The sequence below is a fragment of the Pristis pectinata genome, chromosome 19 (assembly GCF_009764475.1).
Source record: "Pristis pectinata isolate sPriPec2 chromosome 19, sPriPec2.1.pri, whole genome shotgun sequence".
Taxonomy (NCBI): Eukaryota; Metazoa; Chordata; class Chondrichthyes; order Rhinopristiformes; family Pristidae; genus Pristis; species Pristis pectinata.
In genome coordinates this window covers 22,523,540-22,544,854 of record NC_067423.1, presented here as the reverse complement: position 1 = coordinate 22,544,854, position 21,315 = coordinate 22,523,540, and the positions used below count along the sequence as shown (strand labels likewise).

At 39.7% G+C, this 21,315-nt stretch overlaps 1 protein-coding gene across 5 annotated transcripts in view; it reads left to right on the top strand.

Moving 5' to 3' along the window:
- Positions 1 to 21,315, top strand: part of LOC127580520 (hepatocyte growth factor-like) — a 44,352-nt gene that overhangs the window by 15,038 nt on the left and 7,999 nt on the right. For 3 of the 5 annotated variants that reach the window (XM_052034109.1, XM_052034106.1, XM_052034105.1), the window contains 9 exons: positions 1,517 to 1,650; positions 4,855 to 4,957; positions 6,147 to 6,277; positions 7,876 to 7,905; positions 8,859 to 8,970; positions 11,409 to 11,483; positions 13,170 to 13,313; positions 15,318 to 15,424; positions 17,469 to 17,614. In XM_052034109.1, coding sequence (XP_051890069.1) covers positions 1,517 to 1,650; positions 4,855 to 4,957; positions 6,147 to 6,277; positions 7,876 to 7,905; positions 8,859 to 8,970; positions 11,409 to 11,483; positions 13,170 to 13,313; positions 15,318 to 15,424; positions 17,469 to 17,614 — 982 coding nt within the window. The remainder of the gene's footprint in view (positions 1 to 1,516; positions 1,651 to 4,854; positions 4,958 to 6,146; positions 6,278 to 7,875; positions 7,906 to 8,858; positions 8,971 to 11,408; positions 11,484 to 13,169; positions 13,314 to 15,317; positions 15,425 to 17,468; positions 17,615 to 21,315) is intronic. The other 2 variants (XM_052034110.1, XM_052034108.1) reach the window with 1 other exon arrangement.

Here is a 21,315-nt window from a genome sequence, read left to right as displayed (position 1 = left end):
CCCTTTTATGACTTTGTAATTTTTTCCAGATGGTGTGTTTTTCTCCACACGATATATTTTTTTATGAGATAATTGCTTTCAACAAAGTTGCATAGAATGTACCGGCCTTTCAGCCCATCTGGTCTACTTCAGTATTTATATTCCATAAGAGTCCTTCTCTCATTCCTCAATGTCCAACTCAGTCACCATATCTGTCTCTTCTTTTCTTCTCTTAAATCTAAAGATCATAAGAATTTACTTTCAATACTAGAAATTCATCCTCCAATCATATCTTATATTTATAACACCAGTGAAGGAGGCTATTTGACCCATGGATCCATGCTGGCTCCTGGGGATCATCTCCCCTGATTATTTCCCTGTACCCCTGCAAGTTATTCTCTCTTGCACAATCCATTTAATTCTTATTTGCCATTAGCCGATACGGATGTGATTTACTTGGGGATATGGGAGGAAACTGAAGCACTAACCCCCCCCCACCAGGAAACCCATGGAGTCATGGAGAGAATGTGCACCCGAGATCAAGAGTGAACAAAGGTCTCTGGAACTGTGAGGTAGCAGAACTAACTGCTGCACTAATGTGGCAGCCTTGGAGCTGGTCAGCAGAGCTAAATTGAAAATAGTTTCTGCTTCTGGCATTCAGCTCCACTGAAGCCAATTTAACGGAACTCTGTAAGCAGATGACCCCAGTCACCATATACTTCTATTGTCTTACTCTGCCAACACAAGCATTCAAGTTTACACAATTTTGGTGTTGGCAATAAAATGGATAAAAACTTACTGGATTCCATAAAATGAAATTTTTCAACCAAATATAAATGAATAATAATAGTTTTGATAAAAGTTGCAATTTAATTGATCAGTGACAACACAACTGAACCAAGGACAAGTTGGACTTGCACCAGCTTAAGCAGAAGATATATTAGCTTCTAGCTTGAAGAGCAAAGAAGACTTGTATTGAGCTTTCCTCATGAAGGCAGCAAATGAGACGGAATACACTGACTGTGGGTACAATGGGAAAAATACCTTCAAGTAAAGAAAAGAATTTTATTAATAACTGACAAATGGAGATTCCTATTAACTGTGGCTGGTTCAGGGATAGGTAACAGCCTCTGCAAATTTACAGGAAGAAATTGTATTGTTCTTCACTCCTCAGTACCCAGAATTACAGGGGAATGGCCAGTTGATCTGCAGAGGACGTTAGATGTTGCCATGCCAGGCTGTGTTTTGCCTGACTGCTGCTACAGGGTAGAACTGTCAGATCAGTGACGCTCCAAATTCTATGAATTATGATAACATGAAAAAGGCAGAGCTTGAAATTTAGACGTACTGTAAACCTACATTGTAGACCTTGGGTGTTTGAATATGCTAATCACTTAGATCTTGTGTTACAGGTGTTTTTCAACATGACAAGAAAATGTTGTGTTTTTCAATCAAATTTTGTACAGAATAAGAGTTCAGTCCTTTCCATTACCAAGCCTTGGACATGCTGTAATACTCGCTCATCATTGTTACACAGGGACTTGAACAAAAATTACTGCAGGAATCCTGATGGAGCTGAAGCCCCCTGGTGTTTCACCACACATCCTGACATTCGAATAGCCTACTGTTTTCATATCCCACGGTGTGAGAAAGCGGCTCCCCCTTCTGAAGGTAAAGTGGGCAAATGGCTCTCTGGATCTTAAATTTACCTAAAATTTTGGGATGTAGAGAATTTGTTCATTAGAATGAGGATACTTCTAAATTCAGAGATGAATGTATTCAATCTGGGCTACTGTTTAAATGAATCTTTCTTTCAATATATTTTTGCACCATATTATACAGACAGCAATTAACTTCATAGAGTCAGATATAAAACCAATGAAGTATAAGACAGCAGTAGTAGCATGCACTGTCCAGACCCGTACACATTCCTGTGCACAGGCTTCAATGGTCAAGTACAGTACAATATTGATGGATAGTAAACAAACATGTTGGCATCATGTTGTTTATGACAACTCAGTATCTAAGAGTGACTTGTGGAACTGGAGACCAGCCAATGTTTTTCTGGTGAGATCTTTATAAGAAGTTCTGAAATCAAGAAGTAACATTTGCAGAGCATCTTCACCAGCTCACATTAACTTGGAAGGTCCAACTCTTTTACTAATCAGATTTATATACGCCCCTCCAGGTATTTCAAACCATTTTTGTTTTTATCACAGTTAACCCATAGAATGGCCTTGACTTACCAAAAACTACTTAAACCAAGAGAAGAGACAGGGAAGGGGGCAAAACCCAAAGGGATCAAAGAATTATTCAAGCAATCTTAATTAAGAAATCAACTCTGGAGGAACATATGGTTTATTAATCTTCCTGGTTTCTTTTTGATTGTCTTGTGGTAATTCAGAGATATTGAACAGATTGTAGAAGGACTTTGCTGACATTTACTGTGAGCACTGAAGGCACTTATCAATACTAAATTGATCCACAAGAAATCCTCCAGGAGGCTGTCTCCTAATCCAAACCAGAGATTTAGGTTGTTAGGCTTCTGATTAGGGAAATTAATAAAGGATAGAGTCATAGAGCACTACAGCACAGAAACAGGCTCTTCGGCCCATCCAGTCCATGCCACCTGATCTTTTGCCTAGTCTCATCTACCTGCACCCGGACCATGTCCCTCCAAACCCCTCCCATCCATATACCTATCCAAACCTCTCTTAACTGCTACAATTGAACCCGCATCTACCACTTCCGCTGGCAGCTCGTTCCACACAAACACCACCCTCTGTGAAGAAGCTTCCCCTCAGATTCCCCTTAAATATTTCATCTTTCACCCTAAACCTATGACCTCTAGTTCTAGTGTCACCCAACATTGGGGGTGGGGGGGAAGCCTACATGCATTCACCCTATCTATACCCCTCAAAATTTTGTGTACCTCCATAAGATCTCCCCTCATTCTCCTGCACTCCAGGGAATAAAGTCCTAACCTATTCAATCTTTCCCTATAACTCAGGTCCTCAAGTCCTGGCAACATTCATGTTTTCTCTGCACTTATTCAACCTTATTGATATCTTTCCTGTAGGTAGGTGACCAGAACTGCAGACAATACTCTAAATTTGGCCTCACCAATGTCTTGTACAACATCAACATAACACCTCAGTTCCTGTACTCAATGCCCTGATTTATGAAGGCCAAAATGCCAAAAGCTCTCTTTATGACCCTATCTACCTGTGATGCCAGTTTCAAAGAATTATGGATCTGTATTCCCAGGTCCCTTTGTTCTACCGCACACCTCAGAGCCCTACCATTCACTGTGCAAGTCTTGCCCTGGTTTGTCCTCCCAAAGTGCAACACCTAACACTTGTCTGCATTAAATTCCATCTGCCATTTTTCTGCCCATTTACATAGCTAGTTAAGATCCTTCTGCAAACTTTGATAGCCTTCCTCACTGTCCACTACGTTCCCAATCTTGGTGTCATCCACAAATTTGCTGATCCAGTTTACCATGTTATCATCTAAATCATTAGTATAGATGATAAACAACAACAGACATAGCACTGATCCCTGGGGCACACCACTAGACAGAGGCATCCAGTCAGAGACAACCATTACTACCACTCTCTGGCTTCTCCTGCTAAGCCAATGTTGAACCCAATTGACTACTTCATCCTGAATGCCAAGTGACTTAAACTTCTGGAGCAGCCTCCCGTGCGGGACTTCGTCAAAGGCCTTGCTAAGCTCCATGTAGATAACGTCCACCGCCTTTCCCTCATCAACCTTCTTCATAACCTCCTCTCAAAACTCTAGAAGTTTGGTTAGACGTGACCTACCACGCACAGTCACGTTGACTGTCCCTAATCAGGCCCTGTCTATCCAAATACTTATATATCCTGTCCCTTAGAATAGCTTCCAATAATTTACCCACAGCTGATGTCAGGCTCACTGGCCTATAATTTCCTGGCTTATTCTTAGAGCTTTCTGGAGGTATATACAATAATTTGTAGTCTGTAGTACTGACATTCCAGTGCAATTTTTTGTCATTTAAATTACACAATATGTCTTGCTTTAATAAGACTGAATTAAAACATTTTAAAAATGGAATAAAGTTTCCATGTTCATTACATGAACTCCAAATTAATATCTTCCTTTGTAGTGTAGCTCACTTTTGTCAAACATTCTGGAATCTTGAGAAACTGAATTTTGGATTACCTGAATAAAATGGTATCAGATCTTTTCTCAACATATTACAGGAGAGCATGTTACTGAAGCAAAGAATTCTATGTGGGATAGAAGTGGGGTAGGCCAACTAGCAGCTGAAGAACCTAGCAAAATGCACAGATCAATTCAAACTCCACAGCAGGACCTTGTTAACTTGTGAGACATGGGAATAACTCAAACAAACAGTCAACGTTTCAAAACATTAACTGTTTATGTCCCTCCATTGATGCTGCCTGACCTGCTGAGTTCCTCCAGCACTCTTTGTGTATTGCTGCAAATTCCAGCATCTGCAGAATTTCTTGTGTCTCCGGAATAACTCAAATGTTAGTTTGGAATTTCCCACTTTGAGTGAGGGGTAAAATTTGGTACATTTTGCAGAAGGTGTAATTAGGATTTTAGATATAATCAAGTCGATAAAATGGAAGAAGTGCACAGTGAATGTTTTGCACAACTATGCTGTGTTGCCTTGTTGTGTTGTCTGCACATTCAGGCAATCTAGATGCAGTCTTTGTGAAATCTATCCACTCTGAGCCAAAGGCTTTAAGAGAAGTAGGGGAAGGAGAGCAAATGGGAAAGACTATGAAAAAGAAACATTAAGATAAATTGAGAATGCAGGTTAATATTTGAAGATTTTACTTAAAATGTTTTTATTTTGTGCAGAGTGTTATCAAGGAACTGGAACAGCTTACAAAGGAACTGTGGCTAAAACTAGGGCTGGTGTATCATGTGCACCATGGGAAAGTTACAGCCAGGATTCAGAAAGGTAAGAGACATGATTTTGGGAGCTGAGGATTGGGGGTGGGGGGTGGGGGGAGTGCTGGTGAGGAAGGAACACTTGTGTCCCACTATCCAACGTTTAGGATGGCTAATCAAACTCACTTCCCACCCATGCAAACATCCACACACAGCGCTGGCAATTAATATACTTATTGTCGTTTAGCCATGCATTAAAATTTATTCCGTTCCAACATTAAGTCTTGACCCCTACCATGTATTTATATTCTCCACATTAACCATTCATGTGACCCCATTCAAGATGATGTATTTTTTTCTTAACTTGGTAAAATATAAGTTTGTTTCTGCTGATCATTTGTTGGAGTGAGGCTTGCAGCACTTTACTGAAAGACTGCCTTAACACTTGAATGGTTAGAGGCAGCAGGGACTTTGACGGTGTAGTCCTGGTTGCAAAAATTAGCCGTGAGGCACAAGTATTCTTCAAGATTACTCAATAGATTTATTACCATTGATGTCTTCATTAATTCTAAATACTTTCACACTCTTCTTTATGAAGAGCAAACAATATTTTTAAATATTCCATTAACCTATTGCCAATATGCCTAGTTTCCCTCCCACTCTTTTCGCAAACATTCTGTACTGAACAATCGATTATGTTTGCGAAGAAGTTTGAATCCTTGTTGTATAGTATATAGCTGTTTAGTGATGGGTTGTGCTGATTTTCAGTCTGTCAAGATACATTAGGTTGATGTTGAATCTGATACCAATTCCACCTTTGAGTATTGTCTGAATAGACACTATGCAAATCCAAACACAATTAAAGCACTGTAAGTGTGTGACTGATTGCTACAGTGGTGAGCCATATTCTACTGTTGAAGCATGAAGCTTCCTTCACAATCAGGGTGACAAGCTCTGAATTCATTCTACTCTACTTTGTGTTGCTGGTATTCCCACAGTGCTGGGTAATTCTGCAACATTGATAGAATGCTTGGTCAGTTATCCAAATATATCCATGGAGGGTTTTCATCCAGACTTTCAATTGAATTTCTATTCCCCCCTCAGTAGTTAGTGGAGCACAAGCTATATGGCCCTATTTTAGTAATTGTGACTTAATATCTTTAACTTTTATCTCATGTTAATACAAAATATGATGTTTGCTTGGAGAAGTTAAATAATATTTTGAAATTGTGTAATTGCTGTCCTTTACCTGTGTGCAGAACCATTCTGTATACCAATCCTGCAAGCTTGGTGCAGAATTACTGTCGCAATCCAGACGCAGACAAGCATGGCCCCTGGTGTTATACCAATGATCCCCACACTCCATGGGACTACTGCGCTATCGAGCCCTGTAAGTACCTGATGTTCTAAGACCAGATGCAGTGAGATCCACAGTCTATAAAACTGTTGCTGAACAACAGCATTGATCAAGAGTTGGGTGTCGGGATCCATTATCCTGAGCACGGCTCTTTGATCTGTCCTTTTTAAACAACTGGATCTGTTTCTTAGTGTGTACGTGTGTGTGTGAACACTCATTCTTTATTCTTCAAATGAGCCTGAAGCTTTTGCATACATTTCTGATATCCTACAATGCAGATACATTTTTATAAAGATTTGAGCATTTGCTTTAATAGTGATGCAATACACGGTGAATTGATTCAATCAAAATTCTGTTGATAGGTTCCCAACCAGACTGCCATTAATGCACAGTCTTTGCATACATTTGGACTTTTGAAAGTTTCAGCAAATCTGTAGAGCTCTGTCATGTATTGGGTTCTTCTTGTACTTGTACACATTGTACTTAAACTCACCTAGCAACAAGAGAATACATAGAACCATAGAAAACTACAGCACAGAAAACAGGCCATTTGGCCCTTCTAGTCTGTGCCAAAACATTATTTTGCTAGTCCCATTTACCTTCCCCCAGCCCATACCCCTCCAGACCCCTCTTGTCCATGTATCTATCCAGTTTACTCTTAAAAGTTAAGAGCGAGCCTGCATTTACCACATCAGATGGCAGCCCATTCCACACTCCCACCACTTTCTGAGTGAAGAAGTTCCCTCTAATGTTCCCCCTAAACCTTTCCCCTTTCACCCTAAAGCCATGTCCTCTCCTACTCTCATACATCTTTATTGTAGCAGTCAACTCTCTGAACTGAGCTAAAGTGTTGCTATCTTAATCGTATGACACAGTTTTTTAAGATAATAGTGACCTTCTGGCATTAAAATACGAGTTGAACATAACAGTTAATGTACACAAGCCACAAATGAATGTGCATACATCACAACAAGCAAGGCTAGGGAACAGAAAAAGACAACTATTATAACTCACTTGATGTTTGGTTATTTCCATTGATCCAAGCACAAGATGAGAGTATGTTTATTAAAGCCAGTTATAAATGTTCAGTCTTCTTAATCTTGAACTCTCAAGCTTCACTTGAGAAATCATTTAAGATCTCATTAATTTTTCATCCATGACATTTTAGTCTCTTGTTTATAAACTACTTATGGCTCCCTGTCTAAACAGATTTTCATACTTCCTTAGGAAAGGATATCAAAACTAAGAATTGTTGGCATTAAAAACAGAATAAACATGGTATTTGTGTAATATTGCTACTTTTTCTCTAGTGGAGGATTATAAACCTTTCATTAAGAGTATTTGCGTAGGCATACACACATTGGATCTATGTTATATTCTTGAAATTCGCAGCTTACTTTCGTTGGCATCAAACTGCAATTTAAGTAATCCAAACATAGTTTAGTTTGAATCCCAGTTTTGAACTATGCTGGTCTTGGCAAGACATTTACTAAAATTGGAATGATCAAAGTAGATGAGCCTTGTCTGATCTCACAGGGTTCCTCAAATTGTCTTTTGTTCTCGATGTTTATCAAGTTGCCTTTTATTCTGTTGATTCAAGAAATATTAACTTAGGTGTTCTTTCTATGTAGGTAACACAAGAGTCAACGTGCCTTCAACAGGTAAGCTTGTCTTGTCCTTGGGTGCTTTTATGGAAATATTCTGATTTAGTTTCTTAATCCAGACCTCATGCCTAGACAGAAGTCTATTGCTTCATGTTGATTGTGAAACCTACAGTTTGAACAGAATCTTCACACTCTCCCTGCCTCCTCACATCCATCCAATTTCATTGAAAATTATTGCCTTCATCTTCTCCCATGGTCTCCCCAACTCTAAAGACCACTGCCCCATCTTATAAAGCTCTGAAAGATATTCTTCTTTTCTTTTGATATTCTTCATTCAAACTTATTTGCTTTTCATATCTGATTCAGAAGTTCGATCGGGTATACAGCATGTGTAAAACTTCTAAATACAAATGCAGTAAAATAGTATGCAGTGCAATTCATTTGAACCATTATTATAAAGTAATAGTTTGGTGGGAGGGGGAAGGGGTAATTCAAAATTTTGTTGTGTGCACATTCATTTTCTTTTTTAAAAAATAATCTCAAATTGCCTGTCTTTGGAGTCCAGTGTTATCACAGCTATTGTAGTACTTGTGGCCTTCTCATTCTTTTTCCAAAATCAATTTATGGATAATGTCAAAGCATTTATCTACCATTAGTGACCTTTATTGTCACTGCTGTAGTAGTTTATTCCCATTCCTCCCTTTACACATTTTGAATCTTGAATTTGCCTCCACTTTCATCTTCCTACCAGTTATACGGCTGCATCCCACCCCATGGTCATCCCTTCCACCTATCAAGGGGTATGTGATGAGTTATTCAAATTGAGGTTTTGCCAGGCTCTGGAGGTGATAGTGGGGCTGATACAGTGCAGATGGAATACATATCACATTTTGATTGCAGCATTATTTAGTTTGATTATCTTCATATTATAAGGGGGATGCACTATATGTTTTAGCAATTTATGTGAATCCTAAAAGTTAACATAAAACTCTTCTTTTTTTTTTCCCCAGATCAATCCCCATCCAACAGCCAATGCTTACCACCAAAGAAACGTTTGAGAATAGTACACGGATTTCCAGCAAAACCCAGAATATTTAATTGGATGGTCAGCCTGCGGCACAGGTAATCCAGTATGAATTACAAACAAACCTGCCTGATGACATGGTCAAATGTGAAGGAACTAATTTTCTCTCTCAATGTGAAAGAATCCACTATAAAAACAACAGTGACATCCTGGTGCATAGGAGTATGACAATTTTGCCATCTATCTATGTTCCTTTCCTTGCCTTGATACCCAGCTGTCTGGAACTTCACCCAAGTAATGATTGTTTTTATTATTTATAATTTGTTTTTTTTCCTCCTTCTGAACATATTGACCCAGACATCAGTGGAGATTGGCCCATTGCCGCCTTCATTTGGTGATTTCCCTGAGCTGTGTGGTTGAATACCATACTGCACCAAACTCTGTCAGCTGGATTTTCTAATCCTCTCCTTTTCTAGAATTTGAGGTAGTAGGGAGTTATTCTGAATTTGGTCAGTGGTGATTGATTAGTTGCCCATCGTAGTGGGACTCTTTGGAATCCTTAAGTCCTCTGGATATTTGATTGTGCAATATTTTCAGGGCAGAGATCAATAGATTGTGGAAACCATCAGAATTAAGGAAAAGTGGGATAATGCAAGAAGGCACAGTTGAGGTAGAAGATAAGTTATGAACTTTTTCGTAGATGGATGGTGTGGGTTCTAAAGCTGAATGGTCCATTTATAGTCTGAAGTTAAGTATCCAGCACGATAGAATTCAATAAGAAGGAAAAGCAGGTGGGATGTATAATCGCAGCTAAATTGACATTGTCTGTTTACTGCCATCACTCACACTTAAAACCGAAGCTCATACTGTTAGAAACTGTTGCTTTTTACTACATTGTGATTTTAAAAAAAATAAACAATAAATATGTGCATACAAGTGCATCCATATTTTTATTAGAATATATAGAATTTTGAATCTTTCCTTCCAAGTATTCACCCCACCCTTCAATCTGCTGTACACTCGGTCCTTGTTATCTATGAGCAACAGGGCAAGCACTTCCCACGGATGACAATAAAAACCATGGATACCATTAAAGTCCTCTCCTTTATACCCAATATATCCTCAAATAAACATAGATGTGCCCCATAATGTTCTAAATGTATTAACATGCATCAACGCATTAAAACCTTTAACTAAAAATAAATGATATTGTCTAACAGAACAACAACATAAAATATCATAAAAATGCACAGACCTTTATGTAATCTTGAGGATAACATTGGGGATCTATTCTACCATGGGACACAACAAAGGGGTTGGGTGAAGATGAGGGGAATTTGTTCAAAGAATATGTGTGCATTGTGTTACATAAAAAGAAGAGTTCTAAAATAACATGTTAGTTAGATAAGCATATGGAGGAATTTAAGATAGAGGGATATGTGGGAGGAAGGGGTTAGATAATCTTAGGTGTGGTTTGAAGGCGGCACAACATGGTGGGCCGAAGGGCCTGTATTGTGCTGTATTGTTCTATGGTTATTAGAGACATATAGTCAGTGGGTATCTAGTTAATACTGCATAGGAGACATTGACATAAACAAGAATCTACCTTCAAATGATTTCGATTGAATGTATTGATACTTTCAAGCAGTGGCCAGTCTTGAAATTATAAGGTGTGGCTGTGTAAATAAAGACTGCACTCTATGGGAGCAACAGCGATGTTGCAGCAAGAAACCACTTGGCACAAGTAGTCTGGAAACTAATCACTTTATTTATATGAACAAAAATTGGTTTCTCAACATGTATGTGATATATAGAAATATTTGTTCAAAAAAATTGAGATGGGGCTGGAGCCTACCTGGTGAGTGAGTGAATGTGAAACTACCAAGGATCGTTGTACTCAAGAAGTTTAAGAAAATATAGTTGAATGACTTGCATCTTAACTCACTGTTGCTTTTATGAAAAGTAAGTTGAAATCCCATTGATTTGCTCTGTGTACTAATACATCTTCTGGATGGCATCTAGCTGCTCTGCAAGTGCAATACTTTTGACACCAAAATGCATTTAAATCACACATGATGCCCTACGGAAAATCTTGCACTGGTTTGTCTTGGCAATCCAATACAGTGTGGAAGTCTTCCTTCAACTTCCCGGTACTCAATAACTTTTCTGCAAAGTCTTTTAGTGGAATGAAAATGCAGATGTACTACTTCCTCACTGCTCTTGTCACCACCACTACAACCCTGCCAGAATAACCCCAGACCCCTCCTAACATTGGAGTGGGTTTACACAACATACAGTGCTCTGTCATGACCTGTAGTTAGACTTCAGACCAAATGGATGTGAGTTACACTCTGTTACTGTTGGCTTTATACCAACAGTGCAACCCAAAGTTGCCATGTTCAAGGTTTATGAGCATTTCCAACATTTTGCACCTCCAAAAAGGAAGAGAATGCAATATGTGCATTTTTTAACTTGCTGGTGGCTTGAGTTTATTTCTCTAACTGTTTAATTATAATTTGTTTCTCCTATCTTTCAGGGACATACATTTCTGTGGAGGGTCCCTGATCAAAGAGGACTGGGTTCTCACAACCAAGCTCTGTTTCTCCACATGGTATTAATACTTTTTCATTTTAGCCATCTGTTCAAAAGCTAGAACATTTAGTTATGGCTGCATGTGGCAGAGCATTTGGTGTTGCAAGCAGAGTTGAATCCTTTCTGATTTAAAGGCAGAAAACCACCTCAGCAGGGTAGGTGGAAGTTCAGAGGAGAGAATTGCCTTGTGCTGCCTGAGTATTCTTAAATAAAAGCAAAAAATGCTGGAAATGCTCAGCAAGTCAGGCAGCATCTGTAGAAAGAGAAAGAGTTAACGTTTTGCATTGAAGATTCTTCTTCACTGGGTAAGTATATTAAGTTTGTTTCTTATTGAGTACAGTGCTGGAGGTTCAGAAGGATGTAGGTTAGTGTGAGTAAAGGGAGTGAGAATCAAGGTGGTCAATGTCATGTTTGCAGCTTGCATTGAATAGGTCTGGAGAGGGTAAGAAGCCAGAGGGAGGAGTCTAAGTGAATTGGGAATTCTAGGGATGGAAGAAATGGTTCACAGTTTGGGGCGAGCACTCCTGGTCAGGGAAATGGGGATGACGTAGAGATGGTAGAAGAAAAGTCCAACGCCATGTTGAGCTCGGGATTCATTGAGGTGGGAACAGAGGGGGAGTAAGCTCAGGCCAGGTCTTTCGGGGGCAGGGAGAGGAAGCTGAGGAGGGATAGTGAACAGTGAGAGTGGAATGGAGCTCCTTCAGGGTTGGCATTCGTGGAAGAGAAGTGGCAGTGAAATAAACAGCAATGAACAATCTAACACAAAAGCTGGAAGTCTAAAATAAAAAAAACAGAATATGCTAGGAGCACTCAGCAGATCGGGCAGTATCTGCAAAACAGAAAAAGGTTACACTTCCAGTTGAAGATCCTTCATCAGAGACTTTCACGTATATTCACGTCCACCTTGAAGCAAGTTATCAATAGTTCACGAGGGAACATAATGTTTCAAGCCAGATGAACTGGGAGGAGATGGATTTCAAAAGCAGAGATGGATCCTAAGCAGATTGTAATGATGATGGCTCCACAAAATACGCAGCTTTTAGAAGTAGGGCAGGGATAATCCTAAACGTCTTTAATATTAGTGGCTGCCAGTTGTATAACATCATGGTGATGATGAAGAGTTCGTAATTAGTAGTTAGTATTGGATCAATTCTAGTTTATAATGAGCCTCTCAGTATACTACAAGACTATATATCAACATGACTTAAAAATCTTACAAGCCATGATAACATTTTTAGGCATTCATTCTAAGATTGTCACTGCATTTGATATTGTTTGAAATATCTGACTGGTTTCGGATTTGAATAATGTTAAAAGTGATTTGTGTTAGGTCATTTAACTGCATATTATTTCACTGTGTTGTAACGGACCATCACAGCAGTCATCATCCATGACTAACTTTTAGGTGTGATCATTTGTGCAGGTGGTCAACTTTAACCTTATTTTTATTTTGAACTTTTTAAAATTAAGAGTGAAGCATTGAAGAACAATGAACATTTTCTAATTGCTTTGAAAAAGCACACTAGCTTACAAGAATCAAACCTTTATCCATCCACATTTTAAAGCTGTAATTGTGTAAGACTTTATTTCTGGACCTGTAACCACTAGTATATTTTTGTACATCTAGCTTCTGATTTCAGGCAGAAAGAGATGTCTTTCAGAGATTGGAAGAGTCATTTCAAATAATTCATGTTTTTACTTTCAGTAAGCCAGATTTGAGAGGATATGAGGCTGTGATGGGAATCCTCAAAGATGATAAAAGTGAAGAGCCCCACAAACAAGTGATACCAATATCTCAGCTCGTCTGTGGCCCAGAAGGATCCAATCTTGCAATGTTGAAGTTGTCCAGGTTTGTCATTTAACACTCAGCTTTGAATTTTTATAGTCGAGGAAGGGCATTTTAAGCATTTTATAATATTATTTGTAGTCCATGTTTTCCCAATGTTGCTTGGGAAACATTACACAAGGCTTTATCTTTAAATGCAAGAGGTAACATGTGACAGCTCTTCAGCTAAATGTTTCTCCTCAGCTATCATTTACAGAAAGCTTTTACATAGAGTTCAAGGGCCATGGAATGGTTTTGTTTTTATTTATTCATGGGATATTCAGTTGACTATGGGATCAACATTTCTTGCCCATTACTAGTTGACCTTGATCTGAGTGTCTTGCTAGGTCATTTGAGAAGGCAGCTAAGAGCTGACTGCTTTTCTGTGGGACTGGAGTCACATATATGCCAGAACGGGTAAAGGTGGAAATATCCCTCACCAAAGGATGCTGATAAACTCAGTGAATTGTTGCAACAATCCAGTGGTTAACTGGTCCCAATTACTGATGCTAACATTTTTTTCCAGATTATACACTTCATGAGTTTTGAACTCGTGCATATCAGTAACATAACCTCTGTATTATCTTGCCCCAGTGTGTGATGGGGAATGCTTAGAGGCCACTAAGCCTTTTCTTAAGGAGAATTGGATAACTATTTGAAGCAAAGCAAGTTATAAGGGAAGGAATGGAGCAATGGATTCACTGTGGAGTTCGTATCAAAGCCCCAAAATGGATGTCTGCAATGCAATGACTGTATAAGTGCAGACAGATGGAATTAGTGTGGATAGGCAAAAAGGTCGGCGTGGACATGGTTGGCCAAAGGGCCGTTTCTGTGCTGTACAATTTTATGACACTAAACAAATTCTAGTTGTCTGGACCAACTATAGTCAAGGAAGGGCCAAATCTATTGGGAGTGACCTGCTACCTTGCCAACATCCAATTATGCCCAATGTGGGCCAGTATGAGGAGCAAAGCGGAAGGTTGGTCTTGTTGGACATCAGCACAGGTAGCCAGAAGGTGGCAGTATACACAGGTTACACTTGCAGTCCAAACCATCAAGACCCAGATGTAATTTTTTCTACTATTGTTCATATTAAAATATTCTGTTTCTGATCTGCCCACAAACCACAGTGTTAAAAGTCAACAGGCAGCTATTTCCAGCTGCCCACTTTTACAACACACGTGCGTGTGCGTGTGTGTTTTGAGCCCTAAATACTTCCAGTGTTTGATCTCCCCACTGCTGTTGGCTCTGCAAAGGTTTTTCTGCTGTTTCCCTCCCCCTCTGCCTTTGCACTGCTCTTGCCAGTCCATTGGTATTGGCTGTCCCACTGGATCTCCTGTGGTCTCTATCAGAAGGATGACTAGAGCTGACAACTGGCTGATTCTCTGATAGTGAGGCTCAGTTGTGGAAGCTGATCAGATCTTCCCCTGCTCGGAGTCAGGCGGCTGGAGCAGAGATCCTTTCCTGCTCGATCAGTCATTGTCCCCTCACAGGCTCAATCGCTTCATGAAATGGTGTCCCTGAGGGTGTTGTGGAATAACCAGTTTAATAAAATATACCAAACCCAGTATTGATTAAGATCCTCTTTTCCCCCAAATCGCAAACATCTTTCACAAGTTCTCAATCTAGAAGTATTTGAGAATTACAATTTCCTCGCCCTCTTTCCTCCCCCTGCCCCCCCGCCTTTTCTCTCAGAGAGTGCTTTTTATTGGTAGATCTTCCATTTGTTGGTAGGTTAAAACAGTTTGTTAATGCAGCAAGGCACCCTTAAGAAACCAGATTAAAACTATCCTGACTCCGAGAAGCCGAAAAGGTGTATCACAGGAAGTTGCAAAGATGTATATTTTAAAAAAAATCATAGATTGAAATTTAGATTTGGACACATGTGCAGCTTGTTTATTGACTCTTTGCTTCTTCTGCAAGTTGTTAATTTGGATATTTAAGAAGCAGTAGAATTTTAAACATGCACAGAACTTCTTGCCAGTTTTATGCCCTAATTTATTGCTTTTTTTAAAATTTCCTTTCCAGGCCAGTAAAATTCACTGATTATGTCTGCAAAATTAGCCTACCTGTATCTGAATGTGTAATACAAGAAGGTGTCTCCTGTAATATTTCTGGATGGGGGGAAACCAAAGGTGAGTAATCAATTTTTTAACATTTTAAAAGGTGGAGAATTCTTCCTAAATAAATGGCGATGTAGCCTGCATTGGATCATGTAAATTCATCACTGTCCCATAAATGGGCCCCTTGGTTTTTATCCATAATGAATACCGAAGATTAATTTAACTCTGTCCAATGGGAATTAAGTATCTTGCCCTGAGTTTGGAGGTTTAATTTTGCTGTATGCTCTCTCTGTCCTTTCCAATTAGACTGATTGATTATGTTCCTCTCTTCCTGCGGATATGTCGTTAAATCATTTTTACATCCCAGGCACTGAAGCCGTCTGCTGAATTTAAATATTTTAATCAGTCTCTCAGCACTTTGAATGTATTATTCAGCAAGGAGGAAATCTGCCTAAACAAGCAAAGTGAAGGGAAAAACTTTTTTCCATGTTGAGTCTGAGACGTCAAAGTTGAAAAATAGTGAGGTACATTTACATCTTCAACGTTGTGGTGAAATAATTGCACAGACCTGTAGAACTTGCACAGAATTTCACTGAAATAAAAGGGTTGAAAATCAGGCAGATTCTATAAAGGGAGGTCCTGCCACAGCAGCACCTGGCTAAAGAAGGCAAAAGTTGTCACTGTGTGAATATGTTCAACACTAGCTAGAGGCATATGGTGGTCCTCTGACTGTAGTAGTGTGGTCTAGTTGGAATTGGTTGAATGAGCACAAAAGATTGTGGAATTATAAATTGGAGCTGTACCCAAATCCACTAAGCGTCCCTCTTGTCTTTTGCACTGGTTCATTGTTCAAGGTTCCACAATGGGACTCATCTCTAGTTGAATTACATCGATTCACAAAAGGATCTTCAAGTTGGATTCACTTTCTGAGACACACAGCCACCAGTTGGCATGCTGTAAAAAGTTTCTTTCATGTTTCAAGATATTTAATTTGCAAAGAAACTGGCTAGTGTACACTAATGAGATGATTAAATGGTGAAGATTAGTCTTTAACATGACTTTTCAAAAGCTGAATTGTTCAGAGCTGGAGAACTGTCTGATTCAAAGATGCCTATTTTTGTTGCTGGAGGCATTTGCAGACAAGTTAGTAACACTTCACCATAGAGAAAAGGGAAAGGAAGAATATACATTTTAACATGAAGACAAACTCTCCTGGTTTATAGAAGTTTTATCTTTTGTAATAATGCAAATAAGTTTTAGTAGAAGTTTGTTAGGAAGTGGGAGTGAGGAAACTTGAGATGTTGCTGCTGTGATTAGTTTGGGGAGGACATGAGTATTGGTGAGGGGGTCTTACTATGATTGGTGGCTGTGCTCAAATGAGGCTCTACCAGGGAAGTTTAACAAATAAATTCAGTTCTTCTCTCTGAGCCCCTTTTGGCCCAAGTCCCAGCTCTGAGTGTTTTTTGCTTGATGAGGAGGCTACTCCTGTCTCGTCACTCTAGTTAGTAGGCCAGATGGAGCCACGCTGATGTCATTAGAACCATTCTCCACTTTTTAATCTAGGGTTCTGCACCTTTGCCACAGATCCTCTGCTCCTTTCAGCAGGAGAGGTCAATATGGTGACGTACATGGGGAGATCAGTGTATTTCAACAGTTGCCCACCCATCCCTGTTTCTGCTGGAGAGAACATTTTGACACCATTTTAAAGTGTCCCTTAAAGGAAGAAATCTCCCTTAAAGGAAGATTGAGCTGATTTGACTGAGGTCAGAAGCCTGTCGCTTTACACTTTATAGAAGAGTCCCCTGTGTAAATGTCTCATGCCCATAAAGTTAGCACAATGGTTCCATATGTATTTCTGTTGCATTCTATTCTGGTTCCTCATCTATTCTTGTCAACAATATACTCTGTTTCCAGCATTGAGTAATGCATTAACATTAATGTCTGGCAGCTGGAAGATATTCCTGTTCATTCCTTCCCAAGCTACTTGAAACATATTTATTGAATGTATTTTCTCGACATCCCATTATTTCATTGCATGTGTATCACTAAAAATGTTTTGTAACCAGCAGATTATACAGGCAGTTTACACTTATGTTTTTTATTGTTTTACCTTCAGATACTGGCTATGAAGGTGAGCTAAAGGCAGCCAAGATCCATATCATCGGGCCTAAGAAATGCAACGAGTACCACCAAGGAAGATACCAAATTAATGAAAATGAAATCTGTGCGGGTGACGCAGAGGGAACTGTTGGTACCTGTGAGGTAAGAGAATCATTTATAAGGTGAAAATGTAAGCTTCTGGCAAGCTGTTAAATGCCAGTCTCTGTTATGTATCATGATACAGAGGTGGTCACTTGGCCCATCAGGTCCATGCCAGTTCCCAGTCAGGCAATCCATTGGTCCCATTTCCCCTCTCCCTATAACCCTGCAACTTATTCCCTCTAACAAGCCCACCAACTCTCCTTCGATTCTTTTGACGCCTACCTATACCTAGGGGTCATTTACTGTAGCCAGTTAACATACCAACACGTCTTTTGGATGTGGGAGGAAAATGGAACACCCAGAGGAAACCCTTGAGGGGAATGTGCAAATCCCACACATGAGATGCAAGGTCAGGATTGATGGAGTTTGAGGCAGTAACATTAACTGCGCCATCCATGTCGAGGGAAAAATGTGTGAATATGCTTTTGTTCATTCAGTTTTTATTTTTGGTTTAGTTTGGAGTATCTTTCTGTGTTTAACAATTCTCTTCATTAATAAGAAAACTTCAGTCAAGGATTGCATCAATTTTCAGTCTCTATAAACTGCAGCTGAATCAAAGTTATTATTAATAACACAAACAGATTAAAAATCATAACATTTACCATCATCTACATCTAGTGTAACCCAGCATATCCCACAACCAAAATACATTATAGGTTAGTTGTTGACCGAGTGTTTTTGAAGGTCACAAGCAGCATTTTTGAACCAAATGCATGAAATCCCTTTTTATTGCTGGTACAGAATTTTATTGGTTAAAAAAGATAGTGTTTTTTTCCAAGATGGCCTTCATTGACTCCCATTGATTAAAACCAAAAAATTCAGGCGTTGGGTATGAAACACACCATCCTCTGAATCATACATCAAATCTTAACTTAAATACTCAGGGAGTTGCAAGTATATTAACTGGCAAGGTGAATATTCTAAAACAAGAAAGGAACAATGGGCCAGAGCCTGCTGGGAAACGCCAGCATTGCACGTCAAGCTACTGGCATCTTTCAACAAGAACACCACCAAGTTCGGGCTACTCGCACAAATCTAGAAGTCTTGAACATGCTGGCTGTTCTTTGCTACTGTCTGTGCTCTGTTGTTGGATTCCTTATGGAATCTATTGGTAGAGTGTGAACTCACTGCATTTCCTGAGTAGTTGCAGTAGATTCTGCAGGTTAGCCCACTTAAAAGAGATCATCAGTTACTTGCAGGTTGGTCATTGATTGCTACAAAGTGTTGCTTCAAGTTAGCAAGAGGTTGACTTGTTCAAATCCTAATTGGTAGTAATTGTTCGTGTTGAACAATGTAGTGGTGCAATATGCAGTGACTCTGGCAAGTGGTACAGCTTGATATGGCAATTGAGGATGCACCCATTGAACTTTACTGCAATGGTAAGGACTTCAAATTTTTTTTTGGTACTGCATCCAAGTCCTTGGGGCTTGGCTGATTCGTATTTATTTCCACAGCTATATTCTCCCACTTTTTTTTTAGCATCTGTCAATAATATCCTCTGGACAGCAAATATCTCCCCTCTTTTCTGCACCATGTCCAGTGACAGTAAATCGTGGCACTCCCTCTCTCCCATGTTGTGTATTATGTTGGTAAAAATCAAAATAAAACTGCAGATGTTGGAAATCTAAAACAAAATCAGAAAGTGCTGGAAATTCTCAGCAGGTCATTTCCTGTTTTGGTTATATATTATGTCTTCTGGAAAGTTGCGATAATTTCCACAATGACATCTGCATCTTTTTAAGCAAAGAAGATTATCTTGAATCAGTACAAATTATTTGCAATACTGGGCCCTTTGTTAATGTGATAAAGCATATAGACCATAAGACATAAGAGCAGAATTAGGCCATTCGGCCTATCAAGTCTGCTCCACCATTCGATCATGGCTGATTTATTTTTCCCTCTCAACCCCATTCTCCTGCCTTCTACCCGTAACCTTTGATGCCCTTACTAATCAAGAAGCTATCATCCTCCGATTTAAATATCCAATGATTTGGCCTCCACAGCCACTGTGGCAATGAGTTCCACAGATTCTCCACCCTCTGGCTAAAAAAATTCCTCATCTCTGTTCTAAAGGGGCGTCCTTCTATTCTGAGGCTGTGCCCTCTGGTCCTAGACTCTCCCGTTACTGGAAACATCCTCTCCACGTCCACTCTATCCAGGCCTTTCAATATTTGGTAGATTTCAATGAGAACCCCCTCATCATTCTAAACTCCAGCGAGTACAGGCCCAGCGCCATCAAACGTGCCTCATACATTAACCCCTTCATTCCCGGGATCATTCTTGTAAACCTCCTCTGGACCCTCTCCAATGCCAGCACATCCTTCCTTAGATATAGGACCCAAAACTGCTTGCAATATTCCAAATGTGGTCTGACCAATGCCTTATGAAGCCTCAGCATTACATCCTTGCTTTTATATTCTAGTCCTCTCAAAATGAATGCTAACATTGCATTTGCCTTCCTTACTACTGACTCAACTTGCAAGTTATCCTTTAAAGAATCCTGCACTAGGACTCCCAAGTCCCTTTGCACCTCCAATTTCTGAATTTGCTCCCTGTTTAGAAAATATTCTACGCCTTTATTCCTTCTACCAAAGTGCATGACCGTACACTTCCCTACGCTGTATTCCATCTGCCACTTCTTTACCCATTCTCCCAATCTGTCCAAGTCCTTCTGCAGACTCCCTGCTTCCTCAACACTACCTGGCCCTCCACCTATCTTTGTATCATCCGTAAACTTGGCCACAAAGCCATCAATTCCATCATCCAGATCATTAGCATATAACATGAAAAGTAGCAGACCCAACATCAACCCCTGGGGAACACCACTAGTCACCAGCATCCAAAGAAAAGCCCCCCCTTTATTCCCACTCTTTACCTTCTACCAGTTAGCCAATTACCTTTCCTGTAATACCATGGGTTCCTATCTTGTTCAGCAGCCTCATGTGTGGCATCTTGTCAAAGCCCTTCTGAAAATCCAAGCAAACAACATTCACTGTCTCTCCTTTGTTTATCCTGCCTGTTACTTCCTCAAAGAATTCCAACAGATTTGTCAGGCAAGATTTCCCCTGAAGGAAACCATGCTGACTTTGGCCTATTTTATCATGTGCTTCCAAGTACCCTGAAACCTCATCCTTAATAACGGACTCTAACATCTCACCAACCACTGAAGTCAGGCTAACTGGCCTATACTTTCCTGTCTTTTTCCTCCCTCCCTTCTTAAAGAGTGGAGTGAAATTTGTGATTTTCCAGACCTCCGGAACCATTCTTGAATCTAGTGGTTCTTGAAAGATCACTACTAATGCCTCTTCAGCTACCTCTTTCAGGACCCTGGGGTGTAGTCCATCTGGTCCAGGTGACTTATCCACCTTCAGACCTTTCAGTTTCCCAAGCACCTTCTCCTTAATAATATCGACTACACTCACTTCTGCCCCCCTACTCTCTTGAATTTCTGGCATGTTGCTGGTGTCTTCCACGGTGAAGACTGATGCAAAATACTTATTCAGTTCATCCACCATTTCTTTGCTCCCATTACTACCTCTCCAGCATCATTTCCCAGCAGTCTGATGTTCACTCTTGCCTCTCTTTTACTCTTCATATATCTGAAAAAAACTTATTATTTTATATTATTATTTTAATATTATTGGCTTTTATATTATTGGCTAACTTATATTTCATCTTTTCTCCCCTTACTGCATTTTTAG